The sequence below is a fragment of the Schistocerca americana genome, chromosome X (genome assembly GCF_021461395.2).
Source record: "Schistocerca americana isolate TAMUIC-IGC-003095 chromosome X, iqSchAmer2.1, whole genome shotgun sequence".
NCBI lineage: Eukaryota > Metazoa > Arthropoda > Insecta > Orthoptera > Acrididae > Schistocerca > Schistocerca americana.
The window spans coordinates 899,718,535-899,742,955 of NC_060130.1; the positions used below are offsets into that span (position 1 = coordinate 899,718,535).

Consider the following 24,421-nt stretch of genomic DNA (forward strand, 5'->3'; position numbering starts at 1 on the left):
ATACTTTTAACAGAAACATTACTTAGCTGTGTGTGCATTTATGCAAAACGGCATACAAAAACTTAAATCACAGCAAAACCAATGAAACATTCTTTTTGTGCTAATTTCACACAAAAACTATGCATTTTCAGTGTTTTTGATTTTCAAGTACAGCTCAGTGAACAAGGAAACTTCTTCGTGAAATACAATACAGTTAAAATATTGTAACTAATCAAATTCTGGCACAGTGCAGATTATCTGGAGTTTGGAAATAGATGATTACCTACACCAGTTTTTAGATGGCCAAATTTTATTTCAGTAAAATTTGAATGAAAGAACACAGTATAGTAAAAAACTTTAAAATTATGTATAACCATGGCCTGAACAATTACAAAGGCAATTATACTGTTCATAAATTTAGACTTCTGGGGTGAGTGGTAACTTCAACACTTGTGATAATTTTATATAAATGTGTTACTAATTGCCATGCAATGAAAAATCATGCACAGAAGTAAAGTAATAACTTACTGTGAAAGCCTGACTTCCACATTTTGAAATGTCAACCTTCAAGTTTGGGACAATACTGTACGAGCTTAAAGTTTTTGAAAGCTCAAAAATTGCATTTGTTACACCATCTGGTGCTGGCCCTGTAGACATAAGGAAATATGTGAATGAAACATTACTAAAAAATCTACTTTTCAGCTAGTTAAATAATTTGGATGAACAAGATCATAATATATGAAAAAAAACCAGGAGTGTTGTACACCAAGTTCTATCTATAAGCAAAATCACATGTCAGTCAAATAGCCAAGAACAGATAAAAAACACATTCATGCACATACAAAACAGCAAAAATTTTGTACATATAACACATCATAAAGCTCTCATTTATGGTCTGTGTCTTGGACTGTTGATCATTCAAGAGATACTACTTGATAAATATTACTAACTATAATTACTCAGTTTTTTAGGAAATGGACGGAGGCAAAAAATGAAAACTGGAACCACCGAAAGATGGTAGACTTTTTCCTTGTTACACAAGCCATAACATTATCCCCTCACAAACAAACAACATTCAAAGGCAATTTCTGAATCAGAAGCTATGCATAATCTTTCCCAAATTGTATTTGACATTGCTCTTACCTACTTTGTACAACTGAGCAGAAATGCTAATCATTTGCATATCTAAACACACACTGGAACACTTCTAAGCCAGTTACATGCTTGCTGCATGCCACCTTCATGGTGTTGCAATTTTAATGGCCAACAGTGTACATAGCTGCAATGGAGAAGTCTAGAGTATCACTTTCTTCAGTTAAAATATAATATAACTGGCAGATATTAGAGATGAAATATGGTATCTTTGAGGATCAGTTGACTTACACGCAAGTATGTGTGTTTCAAAATACAAGGTACATGACACTTTATGGGAAAATAAATTTGAAATTAAGTTTTATGTTAAACTTACTGGGAATTTCACCAGATGCTGAAACCATGTTGACACTCAATTTTATGACAACAGTGTTTTAGACAATTCCTACTCATTATCTTGATTTTGGTGTCACACAGTTTAATGCAGTTGTTAACATTCAGTGTGTGCAATTGTTAACATTCAGTTCATATTTTATAAACTTCTGTTTACAAGTACACCAACTTAAATCACAATGTAAAACAAGAAAAGTCGTATAAGGTAATAGAGAAACTGAAATGAATGCTTTTAGTGTTTCAGGAGGAAAGAGTCACGAGTAATTCGTATCATGGAAGCAAGTAGTTTTCAAAATCACTGATATGGAAACAGTCTCTGCCAGTCCATTTTTACACAGATGGTTGCACGACCTCAGCTGTTCAATATAAAATGTACAATCGAAACACCTTCAGCTGTCTAAATTTCCAGCTGCTGTTTTATTTTTATTTTCACTGGACCAGAGATGGGATTCTTCCTACCTGTAAGTGAGGGGCTTGAAGGTGGCATAATGTCACGTTGAAACTGGTTGTTCAAATAAAATAACCACCAGAAATTTAGACAGCTAAAGGCATTTTGGTTCGGCATCTGACATATGTTTCACATGGAAAGTTGTTTTATGCATATTTAAAGTCCAGAACCAATTTGCCACAAGGTAACTGGCTAATAGTGCCCCATGACACAGTATTTTCTTCCTCTTCTTCTCTTCTTTTTTTTTATTAAAAAATGGAAAAACAAGGTAATTTGTTACTCTGACAGCAAGGATACCCTGCCTTAAGTGTGCTTCATCTATGTAATGGAAGAGGTTGTAGGGCAAAAATATGTCTATTTCCTCATTCATGTGCATGACCTCTATGATTCTCTTTGCTGGAATAGCTGGGAAACACACAGGTAAGCAACAGAACAACATGTGCCATGAATGGCACAAACACAAAGACAGGAAAAAATTTATAACAATTGATTAACAAGCCCTATAAAATGTGTGCATAACACATACAAGTATATCAAGGCAGTGTGTGTGGATCTGTCAGACTGGGCAAATGTGGGTACTGAATGGATACTCAGCCAGACAGCAAAGATGTCAGTGGTTCTTCAAGCCATGGGACAAAGTCACAGTGGATCTGAAGGCAATATATTTACATAAAATCTTTTGGTAGAAAGCACTATGTTTGGCCTCTTAGACACACACAACTCAGACTGCCCATACTCTGTCCACAACAACCATAAACCACATTCTTACCTCCATTTGATACGTTGAACTTTATTCCAAAATCCTTATCTGGCCCCCCAGGGTTGTGACTGGCAGTGAGAATAATGGCCCCTGTTGCTTTGTGTGTCCTAATGAGAGCAGAAACTGCTGGTGTGGATAAAATACCATTTTGTCCAACAAAGAGCTTTGAAACCTAAAACAAAATTGATCAACATTGTGTCAATAAAATAGTTAAAAAACCTGAATCTTATTAAACATTAGTAATGTATCATAAACACCTTGATTTTTGCAGATCAATGAGCATATCAATAAATACAGAAACATACCAGCAATTTCAGCCATGTACAAATTTTTACTCATTTATATGACAGTAAATTGATGTGAACTTATGCTGACTGCTGGTACATTAGTTCTGGCGGACATGCTTTGACAGTAAATTGTTATTCTTGTCAAGTCATCAACAGTTACTCTGCCCAAGTTCAATACCTTTCAGAATTAACCACCAACAATTATTACTGTATTTGGAATACCAGATGTCAGCACTGCTTTTGTGCATCCCCCAATACTAAGTCATAGGTCATGGTTACAACATAGTTCACTAACATTTTCTTCATGAAATTATGCAGTATTTCGTTACAATGTATTGGGAATGACCTGATGATCAGAGCAGCATGTGAAATTCTGAACACAAATGAAGTTCCCACCACTGATTACAATGTACCTCTCATGAATTTCCTACTTTTGTTCCGGTCCATTACACCTAAATGTCTGCAGTAATATTACTTCAGAACGCTTGTAATTTTAACTTTAATAATCAAATTTCAGTAATTTGATTTCAATAGATTACATTGTTGGTTCTCCCCCATCTTAGACACACAACAGAAACAGCATTCAAACAGGAGGGAAAAAATGTGACGCTGTCACGTTATTAGAACGTATAAAATGTTGGCCACTGAAATAACAAATCGAAAACATAGCTGAATACATAACATATACGCTCACTGACAGTAGACTTTCTTGCCTAAATACCACTCATCTGTGAATTCCATGGTCGGGCATAATTCTTAATTACAGTAATGTCATTGTGAGCATGCAGTAAACATGACATACCACATGTATCACCGGTGCACTGTTTAATCTGCTACGAACCTTATTTGCTGCACAGATTTTGATGATCTTGTCAACAGCTTCTTTACAATAATACCTCCCATCTCCTCCAACGATTAACGTGGAACCTTGTAGTTTGTCGCCCAGGGAATTAAGAATACTCTGCACAAAATTTTCTGTATAATTTGGTTGCTGAAAAACTTTGACAGCTTTACGTAAACCACTTGTTCCCGGCTTCTGGTCGCCGAAAGCATTTGTTTTCACATTTTCCACATTTAACGACATCTCTGACCGCTAACCACCTTCACACTTTCACACTTACCGGCGCTCCCTCAAGTGCCTATATATACGCTCTCTCACACATACTTATAGCAGACACACACACAGTTTCTTATCTCATTGCGAAGGGCGTTTGAAGGTGATTTACCAGAGTTTGCACTAGAGGACGCGGACTGGTTCTTAATGTGAGTCTCTTCAAGTTCAAAATTGCACGAATATCACAAAAATTTGCGCCATGAAATCTTAGCAGAAATTCCGGTGCGGTAGTGTCAAGTCAGGTTGAACAACGCTTGGAGCCGTACTCTCGTGAATTCATACATCAAGGAGATACTGCTCTCACCAACGGGCTTACCAGAATAATGTGTGGTTATATTCTGAATTCTTTTTTTGTGTGAACAGCACGTTGATAAAGAAACTTGAAACTCACAACCTTGTAAAAACCTGACGAGCTTTCGAATTCAGCGGCATGCGCGTCAGAGCCGCTGACTATTAACTCAAGCAGCTTCCCAGTATCATGAAAGTGGGTGACATCCTTTCAACTTTACTTCCGCAGAAAAAAAATCCAAGTGAACAATGGGAACGGAATCCGACATTTTCACATCAGTAGCCAACAACCCACGGAGTGAAGCAGACAAAAATTGAAAAAAAAAATTATATATATATATATATATATATATATATATATATATATATATATATATATATATATTAGGCTTGTTCCGTAATACCCGGTATCTGAAATTACCTAACGGACTTTTTATAGGTGTTTTATGCGATTAACGGTTTTGTTGTCTCGCTCTCACATACAGGGATTGGACATAAAATATTGAACCACCGCGAGAAACGCATGAATGAACATAGCCTAAATTCAGATGATAGCCAAGCGTGCAGGTGGCGTTGTCATAATTTACTACGAATGGCACCTGTGCAATGTTCTCGAAACGTTGCAAGTATCAGTCGTGGCCAAATCACGCACCGTATCGAAGATTTATAATGTATGCAGAGAAAGTGGAAAAACGTTATGTGATAAGTTACAACGCGGACGAAAGCCTATGCTGAACGATTACGACGGAGGTCATGGAAGAAAAAAACAAAATAAGAGAACGACAGTTGCAAAATTCACTGTAGCACTCGCGAACCCTGTAAACACCAAAACAACACGAACGGAGCTCCATAAGTAGGGAATTGCAGGGCAAGCTGGATTTCCAAATCCACTCATCAGAGATGCTATTGCCCCTAAGGGAGAAACATGGTGCCAAAGCCATAAAACCTAGACTATGGAACAATGGAATACTGTCATTTGATCAAATAAGTCTTGTTTCACAGCCTCCAGCTTCTGGCATAGGTTGCGCCCCAGGAGTGAAACACAGCGGAGGGTTGGTGTTGATCTGAGCGACCATATCATGGTATTCCAAGGGCCTCAAAAAAATGGTTCAAATGGCTTTGAGCACTATGGGACTTAACTTCTGAGGTCATCAGTCCCCTAGAACTTAGGACTACTCAAACTCAACCAACCTAACAACACTACACACATCCATGCCCGAGGCAGGATTCGAACCCGCGACCGTAGCGGTCGCGCGGTTCCAGACTGTAGCGCCTAGAACCGCTCGTCCACCGCGGCCGGCCAAGGGCCTAACTTTTACTCTGCGAGGTCGCATTACTATCAATGACAATACGGCAGCTTTGGCTGATAATCTCCGTCCCGTGGTATGATGTTTATTCCCCATTACTCAGTGATACTAACGTATTGCAAGATGACAGAGACCTTGTTCACACAGCTCACATGGTCCAGGATTGGTTTTACGAGCACAAGGATGATTTGTCGAATGTCTACTGGCGACTACAGTCACCAGATGTCAATATTATTGAGCCTTTGTTGTCTACTCTTGTTGTTGGTTGGCAGCCCTGCAGCCAGGCGACTAGCGCGAGTTTTGGTGTTCTCGTAAAGATAAGTCATTTTAGATTATAAAACATATAGTTTAGTGCTTATTACGTGGTAAATAGGTGTATTAGTGTGCCTTTTAAGTATACCATTAAAGGTTTCATTAGCAGAAAACGCGAAAAGATCGTACAGTCGTATTTTCTGTTTACGTTTTTGCTGCAGCAAATCTATAGAATTTCGTTTAGTTGTTCCTTGCTCTCTCCAGCAATATAACTTAGCGTACCTCTTCATTATTTAACTAGCATTTCCGGAAAGTAGCGTAAATTTGAAGTTGTTGTTTCAGAAACTGTGCACTGTTGTTTTCGTTTACGCACAGTTGCGTATGGGCCAAATTTGTGGAACCATATTTTCGTGTTTATCTGTAATTTAACTGACTTATTCTTAATAAACCATTACGTTTATCATGAGTGAAAAGTGCTTGACTTACCGTAGAATTGTTAGGTCGGGGCTTTGGTGTGATGGGTGCTGTAGTTTTTACCGTGTTGGCGACTGTAGTGGCGTGGGAATAGGAAAGTAAATGAGACTCATCAGTGGTTTTGTAGGATTTGTAGTAGAGATAGGAAGATACTAGAACAGGAGGGGAAAATTGCCACCCTTCAGGCTGAGTTAGACAAGGCCAGGGGAGATCTTGACAGGTTAAGGATGGAGAAGGGTAAAGAGAGGTGGGAAGTGGCAACAGGCAACAGGAGGAACAGGCCTAGAACTTTGTCTGACAGCTTCGTGATGAGTGTGGAAAATAAATTTGACCTGTTGCTTCAGTTAGAAGCTGGTGAGCCTCAAGCAGTTGCAGGTGTAGACAGGGCACAACAAACTTTCAGCAGCAAATTGAAAAGTAAGAATGTAGGGAAATCAGTAAAGAGAAAGAAAGTGTTGTTGTTAGATAGTTCCCATGGAAGAGGTGTTGGTCAACTTTTTCAGGATGAACTAGGATCAGAATACCAGGTCACCAATTTTTTTAAACCTAGTGCTGGTCTGGAGCAGGTGGCAGAGGATTTAGGATCACTTTGCAAAGGTTTCACTAAAGAAGACACCGTGGTTATAGTGGGTGGGGCAGGTAACAGTATTGACAGAGATCCTGGGTACAGTATAGAGTGTAACCTGACAAAGATTGCATCAGCATCGAAGCATACTAGTGTTGAGTTTGTATCTGTTCTAGGGTGCCATGACTGACCTCATTTGAACTCTTCTATCAAGAAAGTTAATTTTGAGCTGGAATGGCTGCTTATGTCTGGTGCAGGGTCACACATTGGTGTGGTTCCTGTTGATTCTCTCAATAGGTGGGATTATACTAGGCATGGCCTTCACCTCAACAGGAAGGGGAAGGGTAAATTGGCTGGGAAAATAACAGGAAAGTTAAAATGGGGAGGCACTGTCGTGAGTGGTAAAATACCAGTGGTTATAGGGTTCAGAAAAGACCCTTTTTTAGGGTAAGGAGGACAGAGAGGTTAGAACTGAGATAAACCTTCAGGTTGAGAAAGAAACCAAAAAACATACTTCTAGCTTATTACATCAGCATAAACGGCTGTTGGTTAAGAATTTTCAACAGTCAACAGATATTTTAACTCTACCCAATTTTAACTCAGTCAATGTGAAATGTCAGCTATCTTTATTGTATCAAAATATTCGAGGACTGAGAAATAAAATTAATGAATTAACTATCTGCATAGATGAATTAGAGTCTTAAAACCCAGTGGACATAATCTGCCTCTCTGAACATTATGTGACCACTGGTATAGAACTTTTGTAGATCAGAAATGGAGAAAGGAGGAGTTGCCACATTCATCAGGAACTGTCATAAATTTAAGAAAATAGACATTCATAAATTTTGCCTAGAACAGCATATGGAAGCATGTGCAACAGAAGTAGAATTTCACAAAAAATCCTTCATAATATTAAGTGTATATCGAGCACCTACAGGTAACTTTAATCCGTTCGTAAACCACCTTGAAGCTGTACTGGCCCATTTAACAACCAAAAACAAAGAAATAGTGGTTGCTGGTGATTTCAATGTAGATTTCCTTAAAGACTCTCCCAATAAGAATTTATTTGAGTTAGTAACACTATCATTCAACTTAATTCCCACTGTAAAGTTCCCCACTAGAGTAGCCAATTGCTCACAAACAGCCATTGATAATATCTTTATATAAAAGTCCAATGAACAAAATTATATTACAGAACCAATAGTCAATGGCCTCTCAGACCATGACATGCAGTTCCTTCTGTTAAATGTTAATACTGAACAGGATATAAAATCTGTTAAATCTGAGCTCAAGAGGGCAATCAATAAGCCAAAAATTGATTATTTTAGGACACTCCTCAGAGACATTCACTGGAGTGATGTTTACAGTGCTCATGGCATGAATGAAAAATATGACACTTTTGCTAATAAAGTACTTACCTTATTCGAACACTGTTTCCCCCCCAAAACTTACCAAAGTTAGAACAGAGTCTACAAAGAAGCTATGGATTACTGAAGGAATAGGGGTATCTTGTAAAACAAAAAGAAAACTGTATCTGTCAATCCGAAACAGTTCCGATGTTGATGCTGTAGCACATTACAAGAAATACTGCAAAATATTAAAGACTGTAATACGGACATCAAAGTAAATATATTACAAGGAAAAGATAGACATATCACATAACAAAATAAAGACAATAATGGGATTCAGTGAAGGAGGAGACCAGTAGAACCAGACATGAAGAGGAACAAATAGCATTAAGAGTATATGATACATTGGTGAGAGATGTGTATAGTGTTGCAGAACTTTTTAACAAACATTTCATAACTGTTACCGAAAAGATGGGGTTGTCAGGTTCGGTAGATGCTGCTATGGAATACCTCAGACTAGACATTTCAAGTAACTTCCATAAAATGAATTTGACCCTCACTACCCCAGCAGAAATAATGTCCATTATAAAATCTTTAAAATCAAAAACATCTAGTGGGTATGATGAAATATCAACAAAGTTAATTAAAGAATGTGATTCTGAGCTAAGTAACATATTAAGCTATCTGTGTAACCAGTCGTTTATCAGTGGAATATTTCCTGAATGGTTGAAATATGCTGAAGTTAAGCCACTGTTTAAGAAGGGAGATAAAGAAATAGCATCAAATTTCTGTCCAATTTCACTGTTGCGAGCATTCTAAAAATTTTTGAACAAGTAATGTACAATCGGCTTTATAGCCATCTTATTTCAAATAACATACTGTCGAAGTCACAGTTTGGATTTCTAAAGGGTTCTGATATTGAGAAGGCTATCTACACTTATAGTGAAAATGTGCTTAATTCATGAGACAAAAATTGCAGGCAACTGGTATATTTTGTGATCTGTCAAAGGCATTTGACTGTGTAAATCACAATATCTTTTCAAGTAAATTAGAATATTATAGTGAAACAGGAAATTCTGCAAAATGGTTCAAGTCTTATATCTCTGGCAGGAAACAAAGGGTGTTATTAGGAAAGAGACATGTATCAAGGTATCAGGCATCATCCAACTGGGAACTAATTACATGTGGGATCCCACAAGGTTCCATTTTGGGGCCCTTACTGTTTCTTGTGTATATCAGTGACCTTTCATCAGCAACATTACCAGATGCCAAGTTCGTTTTGTTTGCCGATGATACAAACATTGCAATAAATAGCAAATCGAGTGTAGTCTTAGACAGATCAGCTAATAAAATATTTTTGGACATTAATCACTGGTTCCTAGGCAATTATTTGTCACTAAACTCTGAAAAAACACACTACATGCAGTTCAGAACTTGTAAGGGGTGTCCCAGAAGTAAATGCCTAACGTACAATGACAAGCAGATAGAAGAAGTGGACAGTGTTAAATTCTTGGGATTATGGCTTGATAATAAATTCAACTGGGAGGAGCACACCACGGAACTGCTGAAGTGTCTTAACAAATCTCTATTTGCAATGCCAATTGTGTCAGACATAGGGATATAAAAATGAAAAAGCTGGCATACTATGCTTACTTTCATTCCATAATGTCATATGGGATTATTTTTTGGGGTAATTCATCAAACCAAGCTTAAGATTTCCGGGCACAAAAACGTGCAGTAAGAGTTATATGTGGTGTGAACTCGAGAACATCCTGCAGAAGCCTGGTTAGGGAACTAGGGATACTAACTACTGCTTCCCAATATATTTATTCCTTAATGAAATTTGTCATTAAAAATAAATCACTTTCTCACATCAACAGCTCAATTCATGGAATCAATACTAGAAATAAGAATAATCTTCACAAGGATTTAAAGTCACTTAGTCTTGTACAAAAAGGTGTGCATTATTCAGGAACACACATTTTCAGTAACTTGCCAGCAGCCACTAAAAGCTTAACAACCAATGAAATTCAGTTTAAGAGAAGCCTAAAGGATTTATTGGTGACCAACTCCTTCTACTCCATTGATGAATTTCTCAATAGAACTAATTTATTTGTGTGTGTGCTATTATAACTTCTGCACAATTTCAGTGCAGTAATGTGTCCATTGGAAATATGTGTGTGTGTAGATAAGTACAATCCAACTTCTGCACCGTTTCAGTGCAGTAATGTGTTCATTGTAAATAAATATTATAGTGGTTGTATTACATGTTTATTACCAGCTGATTTGTGTGAGTACAATATAACTTCTGCACCATTTCACTGCAGTAATGTGTTCATTGTAAATAAGTATTATGATGAAATTTTCATCCCCTTTCACTATGTGAATAATTTCTTTTATCTCATCCTACATTTTTTCAATTTCTCGCCATTTGCGGAGCTATTTGGGATGTAAACTTGTAGTCGGTGTATATTTTGGCATAATGAATAGATTACTGATGTGGCTTGGTAACTCTGTGGATAAGTGTAAGACTATCAGTCCACATCTTTAGGGTTCAGTTATAATTGGGTCCTAGGACTTTTTCTATAACTTACTGCTCATTTTACCCCCAGAAATTATTTGGGCGTGTGAAAAATACCAATTTTCACCATGGCTTGGAGTTCACATAAAAGTATTAATGGTCTCCCTCCAGAAATTAAATACAAGTTTGATATCATTTCCCCATTTAAGGAGCCTCTGACGCAGTTTTTGTGTCAAAGTCGTTTTAACGTTTGAAAGAGTTTCTGAATCACAGTGAAAAGCTCTCCTTTCGAGTTTATTTATGTGCTTATCTGTTTCCGCATTTTATTAAATGTTGTTGAGTGCTGAGGCACATATGTATGCACAGACCAGTATTTGGATCATCAGATGTTTAAAAAAATCATAACATTGAGTGCTTTGAAAAGTTCTCTTCCAATCTACCTCACTGTGTAAGTACAAAAAGCATTACAAATATATCATGGCATGCAGCGCTATTACTTGTAAGGCGATTAGCTACAGCAGCCTATCGTCATTGGCTGTTGTCATATATTCATTTCTTTCAGATATTGTAAGTTCGTGTGGACCATGATGCAAACGTACAGAAAAGTTGTTGGGAATGCCCATATTTCAAATACTATTAAGAGAGCATGATTCACATTATTGCAGAATGTAAAAGTGAATATACGTTAATGGCAGAGTTATACACATTTACAGTTAGGACCAGAGACTACTGTAATCCGTTTATACCTGATGTAAACAAACAAAAACGCGTTGACTGGTCAGAAGCTGTAGCACACATACAATGGTGTTGTTATGTTCTTGGAAGTAGGACCTACTTATGTATTAGATATCTTATTACTAAGTTATGTTAAATGAAACTTTATGATATTCAAATGTATTAACAGCCATTAACGCTTTTCTTAATCACGCTTTAGCTACGTAGTTTTAATTAAAAAATGGTGTACAGCCACAGCCTCTGCAGCGTTGTACTCTGTCGCGCTGTTAATGTGCTGTACGAGAATGGTTGAGGCTGCTTTCTGTTCCGTAGTGAGATGCGCGTCGAAAACGGCTAATAAGTGCTGGGAAATAGGCTGTTCTTAATGGTTTTCATAAATTTACGAGGGTAATCGGCTTTGAAGTTTTTCCTGTGCTCTATATACTGCAGATGATTTTCAAGATGTTAGATTTACTTTCATTCCAATCGATCCGTAGTGAGGAGGTCCTCCAGGATGTAGATCATGTCAGAAAAACAATAATACATGACAAATATTCACAACTGAAACTGGAATTTGACAGTAAGAAAAGGAAGAGAAGGAAAAACAGTGTTTAAATATGGACTGGGTGCAAGGAATGAAAGAGGAAGCGACCTGGTAGAATTTCGTATAGAGCATAATTTAACCATCCCTTATACTTGGTTTAAGAATCATAAAAGAAGGTTGTATATGTGGAAGAGACCTGGAGGTACCGGAAAGTTTCAGACTGATTATATAATGGTTAGACAGAGATTTAGGAACCAGATTTTAAATTGTAAGACATTTCCATAGGTACTCTGATCACAATTTACACTCCTGGAAATTGAAATAAGAACACCATGAATTCATTGTCCCAGGAAGGGGAAACTTTATTGACACATTCCTGGGGTCAGATACATCACATGATCACACTGACAGAACCACAGGCACATAGACACAGGCAACAGAGCATGCACAATGTCGGCACTAGTACAGTGTATATCCACCTTTCGCAGCAATGCAGGCTGCTATTCTCCCATGGAGACGATCGTAGAGATGCTGGATGTAGTCCTGTGGAACGGCTTGCCATGCCATTTCCACCTGGCGCCTCAGTTGGACCAGCGTTCGTGCTGGACGTGCAGACCGCGTGAGACGACGCTTCATCCAGTCCCAAACATGCTCAATGGGGGACAGGTCCGGAGATCTTGCTGGCCAGGGTAGTTGACTTACACCTTCTAGAGCACGTTGGGTGGCACGGGATACATGCGGACGTGCATTGTCCTGTTGGAACAGCAAGTTCCCTTGCCGGTCTAGGAATGGTAGAACGATGGGTTCGATGACAGTTTGGATGTACCGTGCACTATTCAGTGTCCCCTCGACGATCACCAGTGGTGTACGGCCAGTGTAGGAGATCGCTCCCCACACCATGATGCCGGGTGTTGGCCCTGTGTGCCTCGGTCGTATGCAGTCCTCATTGTGGCGCTCACCTGCACGGCGCCAAACACGCATACGACCATCATTGGCACCAAGGCAGAAGCGACTCTCATCGCTGAAGACGACACGTCTCCATTCGTCCCTCCATTCACGCCTGTCGCGACACCACTGGAGGCGGGCTGCACGATGTTGGGGCGTGAGCGGAAGACGGCCTAACGGTGTGCGGGACCGTAGCCCAGCTTCATGGAGACGGTTGCGAATGGTCCTCGCCGATACCCCAGGAGCAACAGTGTCCCTAATTTGCTGGGAAGTGGCGGTGCGGTCCCCTACGGCACTGCGTAGGATCCTACGGTCTTGTCGTGCATCCGTGCGTCGCTGCGGTCCGGTCCCAGGTCGACGGGCACGTGCACCTTCCGCCGACCACTGGCGACAACATCGATGTACTGTGGAGACCTCACGCCCCACGTGTTGAGCAATTCGGCGGTACGTCCACCCGGCCTCCCGCATGCCCACTATACGCCCTCGCTCAAAGTCCGTCAACTGCACATACGGTTCACGTCCACGCTGTCGCGGCATGCTACCAGTGTTAATAAAGACTGCGATGGAGCTCCGTATGCCACGGCAAACTGGCTGACAGTGACGGCGGCGGTGCACAAATGCTGCGCAGCTAGCGCCATTCGACGGCCAACACCGCGGTTCCTGGTGTGTCCGCTGTGCCGTGCGTGTGATCATTGCTTGTACAGCCCTCTCGCAGTGTCCGGAGCAAGTATGGTGGGTCTGACACACCGGTGTCAATGTGTTCTTTTTTCCATTTCCAGGAGTGTACTTGTTATGAACTGTAGATTACAACTGAAGAATTTGAAAAAAGGTAGACATTAAGGAGATGGGGCCTGAATAAACTGAAAGAATCAGGGGTTGTTGAGAGCTTCAGAGGGAACGTTATACAATGGTTGATGAGAACAGAGGAAAGGAATACAGTAGAAGATGAATGGGTGGCATAAAGGGATGAAATAGTGAAGGCAGCAGATGATCGAATAGGTAAAAAGACAAGGCCAAGTAGGAATCCTTGGATGACAGAAGAGATATTGAATTTAACTGATGAAAGGAGAAATATTAGAAATGCGGCAAATGAATCAGGTGAAACGGAATACAAACATTAAAAAAATGAGATTGACAGGAAGTGCTATATTGCTATGCAGGAATGGCTAGAGAACAAATGTAAGGATTTAGAATCATATTTCAATAGGGGAAAGCTACGCCGAAGTGCCAAAAAAATTGGTATAGGTATGCATATTCAAATACAGAGTATATAAACAGGCAGAATACCACGCGGCGGTTGGCAACACCTATATAAGACAACAAGTATCTGGCGCAGTTATTAGATCGGTAGTAGTGGAGTTAGGAGAGAACGAGCGCATTTTGTTAGTGGGGGTTGCCTACATCAGGGTCAGGTATTCACTCAGGGGCAAACCTATTGTTCTCATTTGATTGACAGGTACTTAACCTATTGTTCTGTTAAGTGCTTTGCCATGTTACCTCCATTTTCTTTTGACAGACACTTATCCTATTGTCCCCCCACCACCACCTCCTCCCCCTCCCCCAAACCCCTTCCCACCCCTCGCTGCTACAGGTACACTTTCAGGTCTGAGTTATTGGAATAGTTCTTCTCACTCTTATCAGTTTGATTGACTACTTAATTAAGTTGATCAATTAATTAACTTCTCACACACTGGCAAATCCCCCCTCATGCCCCTGCCACACCCTCTAGGTGGGAAGTTCAAATTCTATCAGGACAATTCAACGTCTACTAACCTAAGAAAATGGCAGGAAGATAGGTCTCTTGGCCTACCTCCACTAACCTAAGTCATCTGACCGCCACTTCTTCCTAGGAAATGGTGGGATGAGCACTCAACCTGTGCTGGACATAAGTCTTTACTTTGCATACACTATTTATTTAAACACTCAGAGGCAGTACCTCCATCCAGTGTGTTAACCATGAGGTCTGGAGTCTAACTGACCTAGTACACAGTACAGCTACCAGAGGATGGTGTCATCCATTCTGTGACGTAATCCAAGATAGTGGGTAAAATGGCGTGAAACAGTGTGGTAGCCATGGGCTCCGAAATCCAGCTGACCTAGTACACAGTACCGCCACCAGAGAGCGCTGTTGTCTGTTCTGCGACGTAGTCCAAGATGGCGGTCTGGTGGTAGAGAAGAAGGGTTTCGTAACAGGAAATTCAATGGTATATTGTTTATTTGTAAAAAAATCAGTTTGTCGGAGGTGGACTTCTCTTGCTCATCATTCTCTTCTGTTTGGAAGCATGTAGTTCTTGAAAGAAGTAATTACATGGAGGAAACATGTTGCATAATCTAATTTTCGGCACTGTACTCCAGCTGTCTTAACATAATGTTTGGCGCTTTGGCGGCACTTAACCTGTTGTTCTGTTAAGTGGTTTTCCATTTTACCCCCATTTCCTAAAACTATGCGATCGCCTTTGATACCAAATTAAGTAATTAGTTATGTCCTCCCACTATTTTCTGGTACACGTTTCGAATTTCACATGCTTTTGAACGTCATTTCTGGCGCATTCTTCTTTGTCACTCACACCCTTAAACTACTGTACTGCATTTTACTTAAAAACTATGCAAATTAACCTAGTGTTCTGCACTTAACCTGCTGTTCAGCTCCATGTCACCCAAATTAATTAAATCGATATTTTCCACATGTATGGGGTAGTTTCTTTTAATTCGGTAGCATCCTAGTGGTCGGTGAAATCGATGGAATACAGTTTAAACAAAAGATTGCTAATAAAGAACACATCCCGCCATGCCGTCACTGCTGCGTCCAGTCCCAACTCCACCCCTGCCTCAGTAGCCAAAGCATCGCTCTGACGTCCATGGGCCGCCCTCCCTCGGGCTAGCAGGTGAGGGCTGCAGAAACCAGGCTGCTCACAGTGGCTGGATTCCGCAGCGTCTCCTCCTCCACCATCACGGCCTTGCCGATCATGTGAGGTACAGCACACACCACTGTCCACCTCGCCACAGAAACCCAAGGTGCACTCACAACGATCCCATATATTAAACGCCTCCAGGAAACACATGTGTTTACCGTTGCTGATGATATACCTGTGGATACTGATGTCACAGATCGCAGTATAGAAATCTGTTCCAGAACAGCACAGACTGCTTTTTCCCTACCTATCCTAACGGAACATACGAGCTGCGTCCAGCTGTGCTTACCTGCCGCAGTGTGACTGACACTTGGCTGTGAAACGTCCATGTGGCGACTCACCATCTAAAAGGTTCTCAGACGTCACGTGGCTATGTAAAATAAAAGCCAAGTCGACCTCTCGGAAATTGTATATTGTCCCAGATATAGTTAATGCTCGCTTTCTTGATGTCTCAGCTTGCATGCAAGGAGATTCTTGCCCTAACAGAACCTGTTTACGAAAACAGCACGGAATAGCGCCAAATGCATTCTTCCTCGCTGTCCTAATGTGGCACCACGTCAATCATGTTTTACCCTTCCTGCTTTCAAGATACACAAATGCTCTCACTGCTATGTAGAGCCTACTATATCCCAGCACAAAGGATGTCTTGTGAATGAATGGTGGATTATGATTGGCTCTTATAGAATTTACTCGCCGAATTACTGATGCTGCCAATGTGGAAGTACCGTCTGCACTTTGTTTTTGTTTCTGCAGATGAGACTTCCAGAGGCAAAAACTATTTTACACTGATTGCCATATTGCACCGACAACTAAACCTTGCAAAGTGCTCTACATATCGTCAAATACAGAAAGACTCTTACTCAGTTACACTTCTCTCCCACTGAGGACAGGAGCTTGAGTATTAGAATGTGAAACCGATCTCTGGCCCATCAATATGTCACTGCACACCATGTCGATCTAGTAAACGTACAATTTACGTATCCTGTGCCATACAAAGTCAGCCCTTTTACATCATTCGTACATATACCGTGAAGACAGACAGCACTGTAGGTATACTTGTGGCACTAGATACTAACCACGAGGTTGGGCAGGCATCCACACGTGACGAGAGTTCCCTCAGTAACTGTCAGAAGTGTTCTACAATTTGGGCCTCCTTTCCTCCTTTGGCACAAACACGTTACTATTTGTGGTCCAGAGCTGATTGCTCGATTGCTCGCTTTTCGACACCCATATCCAGACTCTGGGATTACAAGAACATATCTAATTTTGCATGGCTTGCTAGAATATCATACCATTTTCGCGGTACTTCTCGATATCAAGCACACAGCAGTATCCTACCGATCGTTAGTGCAACATAATTCCGAAGATACAGACTGGAAATTATTTCTCTATAAACCCGACACTTGAGGTACGTGGGGCGTCCTGTAAACCACGGACTAACTAGAGACTTATCATGCCTGCGAAGACATTTACACGGAAACTCGAAAAAAAATAGACAAACTGATATTTTCACTTGCGAATACCAATGTTGGTGATGTAGCAGATTCCAAATCATCCCTATAATTTACATGGTCAACCAAGGTGTTTCTCATGTCTAGAGAACCGGCAAACGTGTCTTCCACATGTTAGATGCACACACCTCAATCGATCTTCTCTCAACCAAAAAAGGCGCGAATGCAGAAGCAGGCAACCGAACAATTTACATGGGAGGGAATAACGGTCCAGCACAAACACAACAATTTACATGGGAGGGAATAACGGTCCAGCACAAACACACACACATCTTAAATCTTCTCAAATTTCCACGTGATCATAAAAGCTATCCCACACATACTAAGTATTAGTTCGCTATTCTATCGTCTAAAGGACAACGCGGTTAAGTCATTTACATTCCTACACTCCAACAGGCCTCTCCATTCAGACGGTTCCTACCATTGATGGGAAACGTGAATCCCTGCACAGGTCACTGGCGCCGCACGCCAAGCATGCACAGGTAGAATCGTCATCTTCAGAAATCGGTCACATATATATTTTATTCCTGTACTTACAACTATTCACTAGAAGAAGGGATCGGTTGGTAGGACATGTTCTGAGACATCGAGCGATCACCAATTTAATACTGGAGGGCAGCGTGGAGGGTAAAAATCGTAGAGGGAGACCAAGAGATGAATACACTAAGCAGATTCAGAAGGATGTAGGCTGCAGTAGGTACTGGGAGATGAAGAAGCTTGCACAGGATAGAGTAGCATGGAGAGCTGCATCAAACCAGTCTCAGGACTGAAGACCACAACCACAACAACAACAACAACAACAACAACTTACAACTAAATATTACGACCACAGTCTCAGCTGAACGATGGTCAACAATGAGCAAAGTATTGGAAATACACCCTGTTGACGGCTGTGGCCCTGCAAATAGAAATATCAGTACCATTCTTATGACTTGACATACTCTTCCCTTTGCTATCATATCAGTACTCAACGTCAAATCCATATGTTCCCTATGAATGGACATAGTCACTTCCTTTGCACATGTCGGAACACAAACACATACTTTATAAGACTGATGTTCAAGCCGAACTTATCACGCACCCCCTACTACTAAGTATAATGCCTCGCCAATAACTGATTGCTGTCGATACGAAATAATACTGACCGAAAATCAATGATGGGTGGACATGTCTCATACGTTATTCTTGCGAGTGCTACTACTATGTCTTAGGAAGAGAGGTTTAATCGTCTTACAAACAGCCAGATGTTAAGGAGAGATGGAAGACAAGTCGGCTTCAAAAATTCGATTTTTAGATTTTAGCATATTTGAAATGTTTGGTCTTTCCTGCGTGAAACAGTTTCTGTTTTATATAAATCCGACAATTTTTTCGTGAGATATCATGATTTTCCTGACGCACGGTATTTGCCCAAATGATCCTGACATTTGGTGCTACTACACGAGAAGTGCCATGTATGACCATAAACATTCTTTACCTGGATGAGGAATGAATGAAAGCAAGCCCATATTTAGAGACCTTTGTAAAGCTACCTTGTTGATGAAATGTTTTCATGGGAAAACCCAAAATTTAAATGAATGACTGAACTCTGTCATTTGGAACTGGATACCGAAAACTGTATTTGTTCAGCTCACAACCCTCAAATTTGGTGTTTATGATGCTACTTTATGCTTCAATGATGGTTTAATTAGAGTTTTGGAATTATTGGCCATAAAATCTTGTGGAAATACTGTAAAATACTAGGTGCAAATACACTCCTGGAAATGGAAAAAAGAACACATTGACACCGGTGTGTCAGACCCACCATACTTGCTCCGGACACTGCGAGAGGGCTGTACAAGCAATGATCACACGCACGGCACAGCGGACACACCAGGAACCGCGGTGTTGGCCGTCGAATGGCGCTAGCTGCGCAGCATTTGTGCACCGCCGCCGTCACTGTCAGCCAGTTTGCCGTGGCATACGGAGCTCCATCGCAGTCTTTATTAACACTGGTAGCATGCCGCGACAGCGTGGACGTGAACCGTATGTGCAGTTGACGGACTTTGAGCGAGGGCGTATAGTGGGCATGCGGGAGGCCGGGTGGACGTACCGCCGAATTGCTCAACACGTGGGGCGTGAGGTCTCCACAGTACATCGATGTTGTCGCCAGTGGTCGGTGCACGTGCCCGTCGACCTCGGACCGGACCGCAGCGACGCACGGATGCACGCCAAGACCGTAGAATCCTACACAGTGCCGTAGGGGACCGCACCGCCACTTCCCAGCAAATTAGGGACACTGTTGCTCCTGGGGTATTGGCGAGGACCATTCGCAACCGTCTCCATGAAGCTGGGCTACGGTCCCGCACACCGTTAGGCCGTCTTCCGCTCACGCCCCAACATCGTGCAGCCCGCCTCCAGTGGTGTCGCGACAGGCGTGAATGGAGGGACGAATGGAGACGTGTCGTCTTCAGCGATGAGAGTCGCTTCTGCCTTGGTGCCAATGATGGTCGTATGCGTGTTTGGCGCCGTGCAGGTGAGCGCCACAATGAGGACTGCATACGACCGAGGCACACAGGGCCAACACCCGGCATCATGGTGTGGGGAGCGATCTCCTACACTGGCCGTACACCACTGGTGATCGTCGAGGGGACACTGAATAGTGCACGGTACATCCAAACCGTCATCGAACCCATCGTTCTACCATTCCTAGACCGGCAAGGGAACTTGCTGTTCCAACAGGACAATGCACGTCCGCATGTATCCCGTGCCACCCAACGTGCTCTAGAAGGTGTAAGTCAACTACCCTGGCCAGCAAGATCTCCGGATCTGTCCCCCATTGAGCATGTTTGGGACTGGATGAAGTGTCGTCTCACGCGGTCTGCATGTCCAGCACGAACGCTGGTCCAACTGAGGCGCCAGGTGGAAATGGCATGGCAAGCCGTTCCACAGGACTACATCCAGCATCTCTACGATCGTCTCCATGGGAGAATAGCAGCCTGCATTGCTGCGAAAGGTGGATATACACTGTACTAGTGCCGACATTGTGCATGCTCTGTTGCCTGTGTCTATCTGCCTGTGGTTCTGTCAGTGTGATCATGTGATGTATCTGACCCCAGGAATGTGTCAATAAAGTTTCCTCTTCCTGGGACAATGAATTCACGGTGTTCTTATTTCAATTTCCAGGAGTGTAGATAAAGAGATTGTCCGCAAAGCAGATTTTGCTAATTTAAAATGCACAAAAGAAGCCAGACAGAAAAGAAGAGGGATCAAGAGAAGAAAAGATGGTCAGTATGATTCAGATGATGCTCAGAATGGTGCAGGAAAATATTAGTGGTAAGTAATTCTCATCGCTAACTATACTAGAATTGCAATATTAAACTGTAAATGGATTTTTTTTAACTTTTAGGTACCATTATTTGATAAACTAATGGGGTTAGAAACATGAAATTTGGTCAATTTGTACTGCAGATGGTAATATTACAAGGAAGTTGAGAACCATCAAACAATCAGAAACTGTTTTATAATAATTAATGTACAAAAAAGTTAAATTTTACTAGTGAAAGAATAATTTTTTTCCTTCAAAACCATAAGAGGTATTACATTCATTTTACTTGTAAGTTGAGTAATATATGTTATATATATGCAGCCAAAATTTCATTGTTTTATCACTTATAGTTCTTTAGAAAAGTTTACCTATTCAAAGGGTAAAATACCATTGGCGGAGTAGGGATAAAAATTGCCTTCCGTCTCCCCTTAAAAAAAAAATAGATTCCAGCAACTACTGTATGTTACTGTCACAAGAGGTCTTGGTTCTACATGTGCACACAAGTATCCATGTTAAAATCTATATCATCTTTATAAATCCAGTATGGCACTGTCTACAAACCACGTGGTTTTTCCAGACAAATACCAAGATGGTGATCGCCGGAGTGTATATTATCACACCAACAGTGCAGTTACATGTCGTCGATGGTGCACCCTCTTAATAAAATCGCTGAATTTTGAAAGTGATACGGGTAAGGATTGTGGTATGAAACCGCTATTTGCAACCCCCTCATGCCACGGCCACTAGATATTTCTCCAGTATTTGTAAGGCATTCTGTCTTGATGCCATATCATATTTCTGGCCCTCTAATATTTCGAAACGGGCCACCTTTCTCGAACCTATCTGCTACAGTATAATTCCAACATGGTTTTAGGTAGCCCCTATGTATCTTGCAACTACCCCTCAGACTCCGTGCTACCGTCCATGTAGCTTTGCACATGTGATTGTTCCAATGTAAGTCAGAACTGAGTAAGAAGTCAGAGAAAGCTATATCTACCACTGTGGTGAGCGTACTGTAAGACCTTCAGCGCACACACCATCAGATTATTTGACTTGTCGCTCTAACGAAGTAGGCGAGTGTCAGCAATATGTCTCGTGGTCTTATTGTGGCGTGTTTATCTTCTGCCGTTAGGTCAGACGATAGAAATGCCACAAGCATAAAAATTACTTAACTTGGTTCTGGATGCTATTTACAATTGACAATCTGAAGTTCCTTTGGCATTGGTACGTTAATCTTATTCTCACATATATCTCTGATACTTGACGAAAGTGTCTATACATTTATCTTCATGGCTATGTACAGGAATATGGTTAATCTTATTAGGTGCAGACCGAATCTTGACTATAGACTGGTACAGACAAATGTAGAACTCGTACAGACTGGTACAGACTAATGCAGACTGGTAGAGACTGGTGCAGACAAATGCAGACTGACTAATCGGAGGTCTGTACACTCGATATAATACCTCGCGCGATCATGTATCACTGCGCGAATGTGATCCGCGAGGAGAAAAGGTTCTACGTTAGCAGCAATCTCATTGGCTGCGTTACATATTAATACGCGGATCGATGGAAGCAGAATTTGGTCTGTCTCTATGGCAGCGCCATCTCATAGTGCAGAGACGGACGAGCGCTGTGCCTGCGCTGTTGTGCTTAGCGGGGAGCGCTCTAGTGGGAAAGTTGTGTACGCGCTGACTATGCGGAACTATGTACACAACAACCACCTTCGGCAACGCATGTAGAAACAGGCGAAGTTGAGTTACTGTGACAGAACTGTGTTTGGACCATTCGACAGAAACAAAGCCTACTCCTGCAACACGGTCTCCAAATGTGAAGGTGACTAGATACAATCGAGTACAGTGCTATACTACTCCTCCTGATTACTGCATCTGGGCTAGTTGTTGGCAGATGTACTACATTTACAAGCAATTTTACAACACAGAATGAGAGATTATGTCATGATCGCATGAATGGAACTGAGATAAAATCTATAGCATTGCAAAAAATGATGGGGGGGGGGGGAGAGGTATAAATTGACCGTATATACACCGAAATGCGGGGAATTTGAGGAAGTACTTGCATATCTTCTGGTTGGCGCAAAGAAATTTGTTCATGGGAACAAGTATGCAGCACCAAGAGGAATCCGAGAAAACGTCGACATGGAAGCGAAGGGCATCACGGAAGCAGTAAATGATTTTTTTCCGTTGGAGCAGCATTATACTGTGTATCTATTGAGGTACCAATAATACACGTGATTTGGATGCTGCTATTGTATTTGACACCTTTCAGGAAGACAGAGAACCATCCGCCTCTAAACTTACATGCATCTGTTTTAAAGGATGACAGAGAGTGGACGTGGTGATCGATTGAGAGGGAGCTGTAATGATGTAGGATTTAATGGTAGACTGATGATGCATTCTAGAAAGGGAGAAGTTGCTGCAGGTCAGTTGATCTACTGTTCTGTCAGGATGCATCAGTAACGTGACATAGCCTGCGTTCGACTTGTATACAGCCACGTGTTCTGTATGTGATTTAAAGCACTGTCTAATTGCGATTGTTAATGGTAAACCTGTCGGTCATTAGAGGACTTCCATCTCATGTGTGATGAAATGTGTCACATAACTCTAAACTAACTATGATTTGTGCGATGTACTCCATCCCCCTCTCGCATTTTGGGTGTAAAATCAAGACTTCAGCTTCATAACTAAGCTAGCGATAGGTGCTTGTGAGGCACTGCAATCCCCATGTATACATTTGATGACAGATGTGCTGTTTACAGACTTAGTAGCGGAATGACTTGTAATTTTCACAAGTCGGAAACTACTGCTATGCGTTTATCTGTTTCCTTGTAAGATGTATTCCCCGTTACTAAACATAATTTTATGTAGGGCTGATGCAGGCATAGTATAATTTCTGAATCGGATGTGAACAGTGGACACTTTACATGTCTGGAAAGCTATACTGTGCTCGTATCACACAGAGCCAATTATTTAAGGAAGTAGTTTTCTAGTTTTACCGTTCGATAACATAGTTTATTGTAGAGAAACCGGGAAGAAGGATGTATGTCCTGCGCTTGAAATATATTTCTTACATTGGAATATTAACAGTACTATATTCCATATGACTCATAGGTCGGAAACGCAAGCAGTCTAACATTACAGCCCGTTTTAAGTGCAGAATGTTGTAGCCTTAGAAGTGCGTGTGTTTATGTTCTCTCTTACCAGTACGTTCCTGGTACTGATCCTAGACTCTGGAATAAGACTTTAAAATTGATAACTTGGTTGATTTACGTAAAAATGCTTCGAACTTCATCCGTCTGGAGCTCCAATGCGCATAAAAATCACACGTTTCTTGTTCTTCTTCACCATCTGCTATTACATCACAACACTTTAAAGTCTGATACTATACATTGATAAGGAGTGCTAACCTCCTCGCCATGGGCGCATCTCGAGAAATCTTGTGCACTTGGATGGACTCGGCAAGTCCCATTCATTCATGAGACGTGGAAAGTAGCGGTCTACATCTGGTCGATTGCAGATTAAATCGGTAACGGTGCTGCAGGGCGGGTTGGTCAATGACAGTGTGAGGGGGGTCTTTCAGTCTCTAATTTTACCTAAGACAGCGAGAATGCTCTGTGACTCACATCAGCATAGAGACAGATC

General features: G+C 41.3%; 1 protein-coding gene across 1 annotated transcript in view; it reads right to left on the reverse strand.

The window, feature by feature from the left end:
* LOC124555527 (phosphoglucomutase) overlaps positions 1-4,153 on the reverse strand; it is a 37,438-nt gene extending 33,285 nt beyond the window's left edge. The window contains exons 1-3 of the mRNA XM_047129480.1: positions 3,801-4,153; positions 2,682-2,844; positions 508-626 (exon numbers count right to left, since the gene is read on the reverse strand). Coding sequence (XP_046985436.1) covers positions 508-626; positions 2,682-2,844; positions 3,801-4,043 — 525 coding nt within the window. The 5' untranslated portion in view covers positions 4,044-4,153. The remainder of the gene's footprint in view (positions 1-507; positions 627-2,681; positions 2,845-3,800) is intronic.
* Between the last annotated feature and the right edge of the window lie 20,268 nt (positions 4,154-24,421).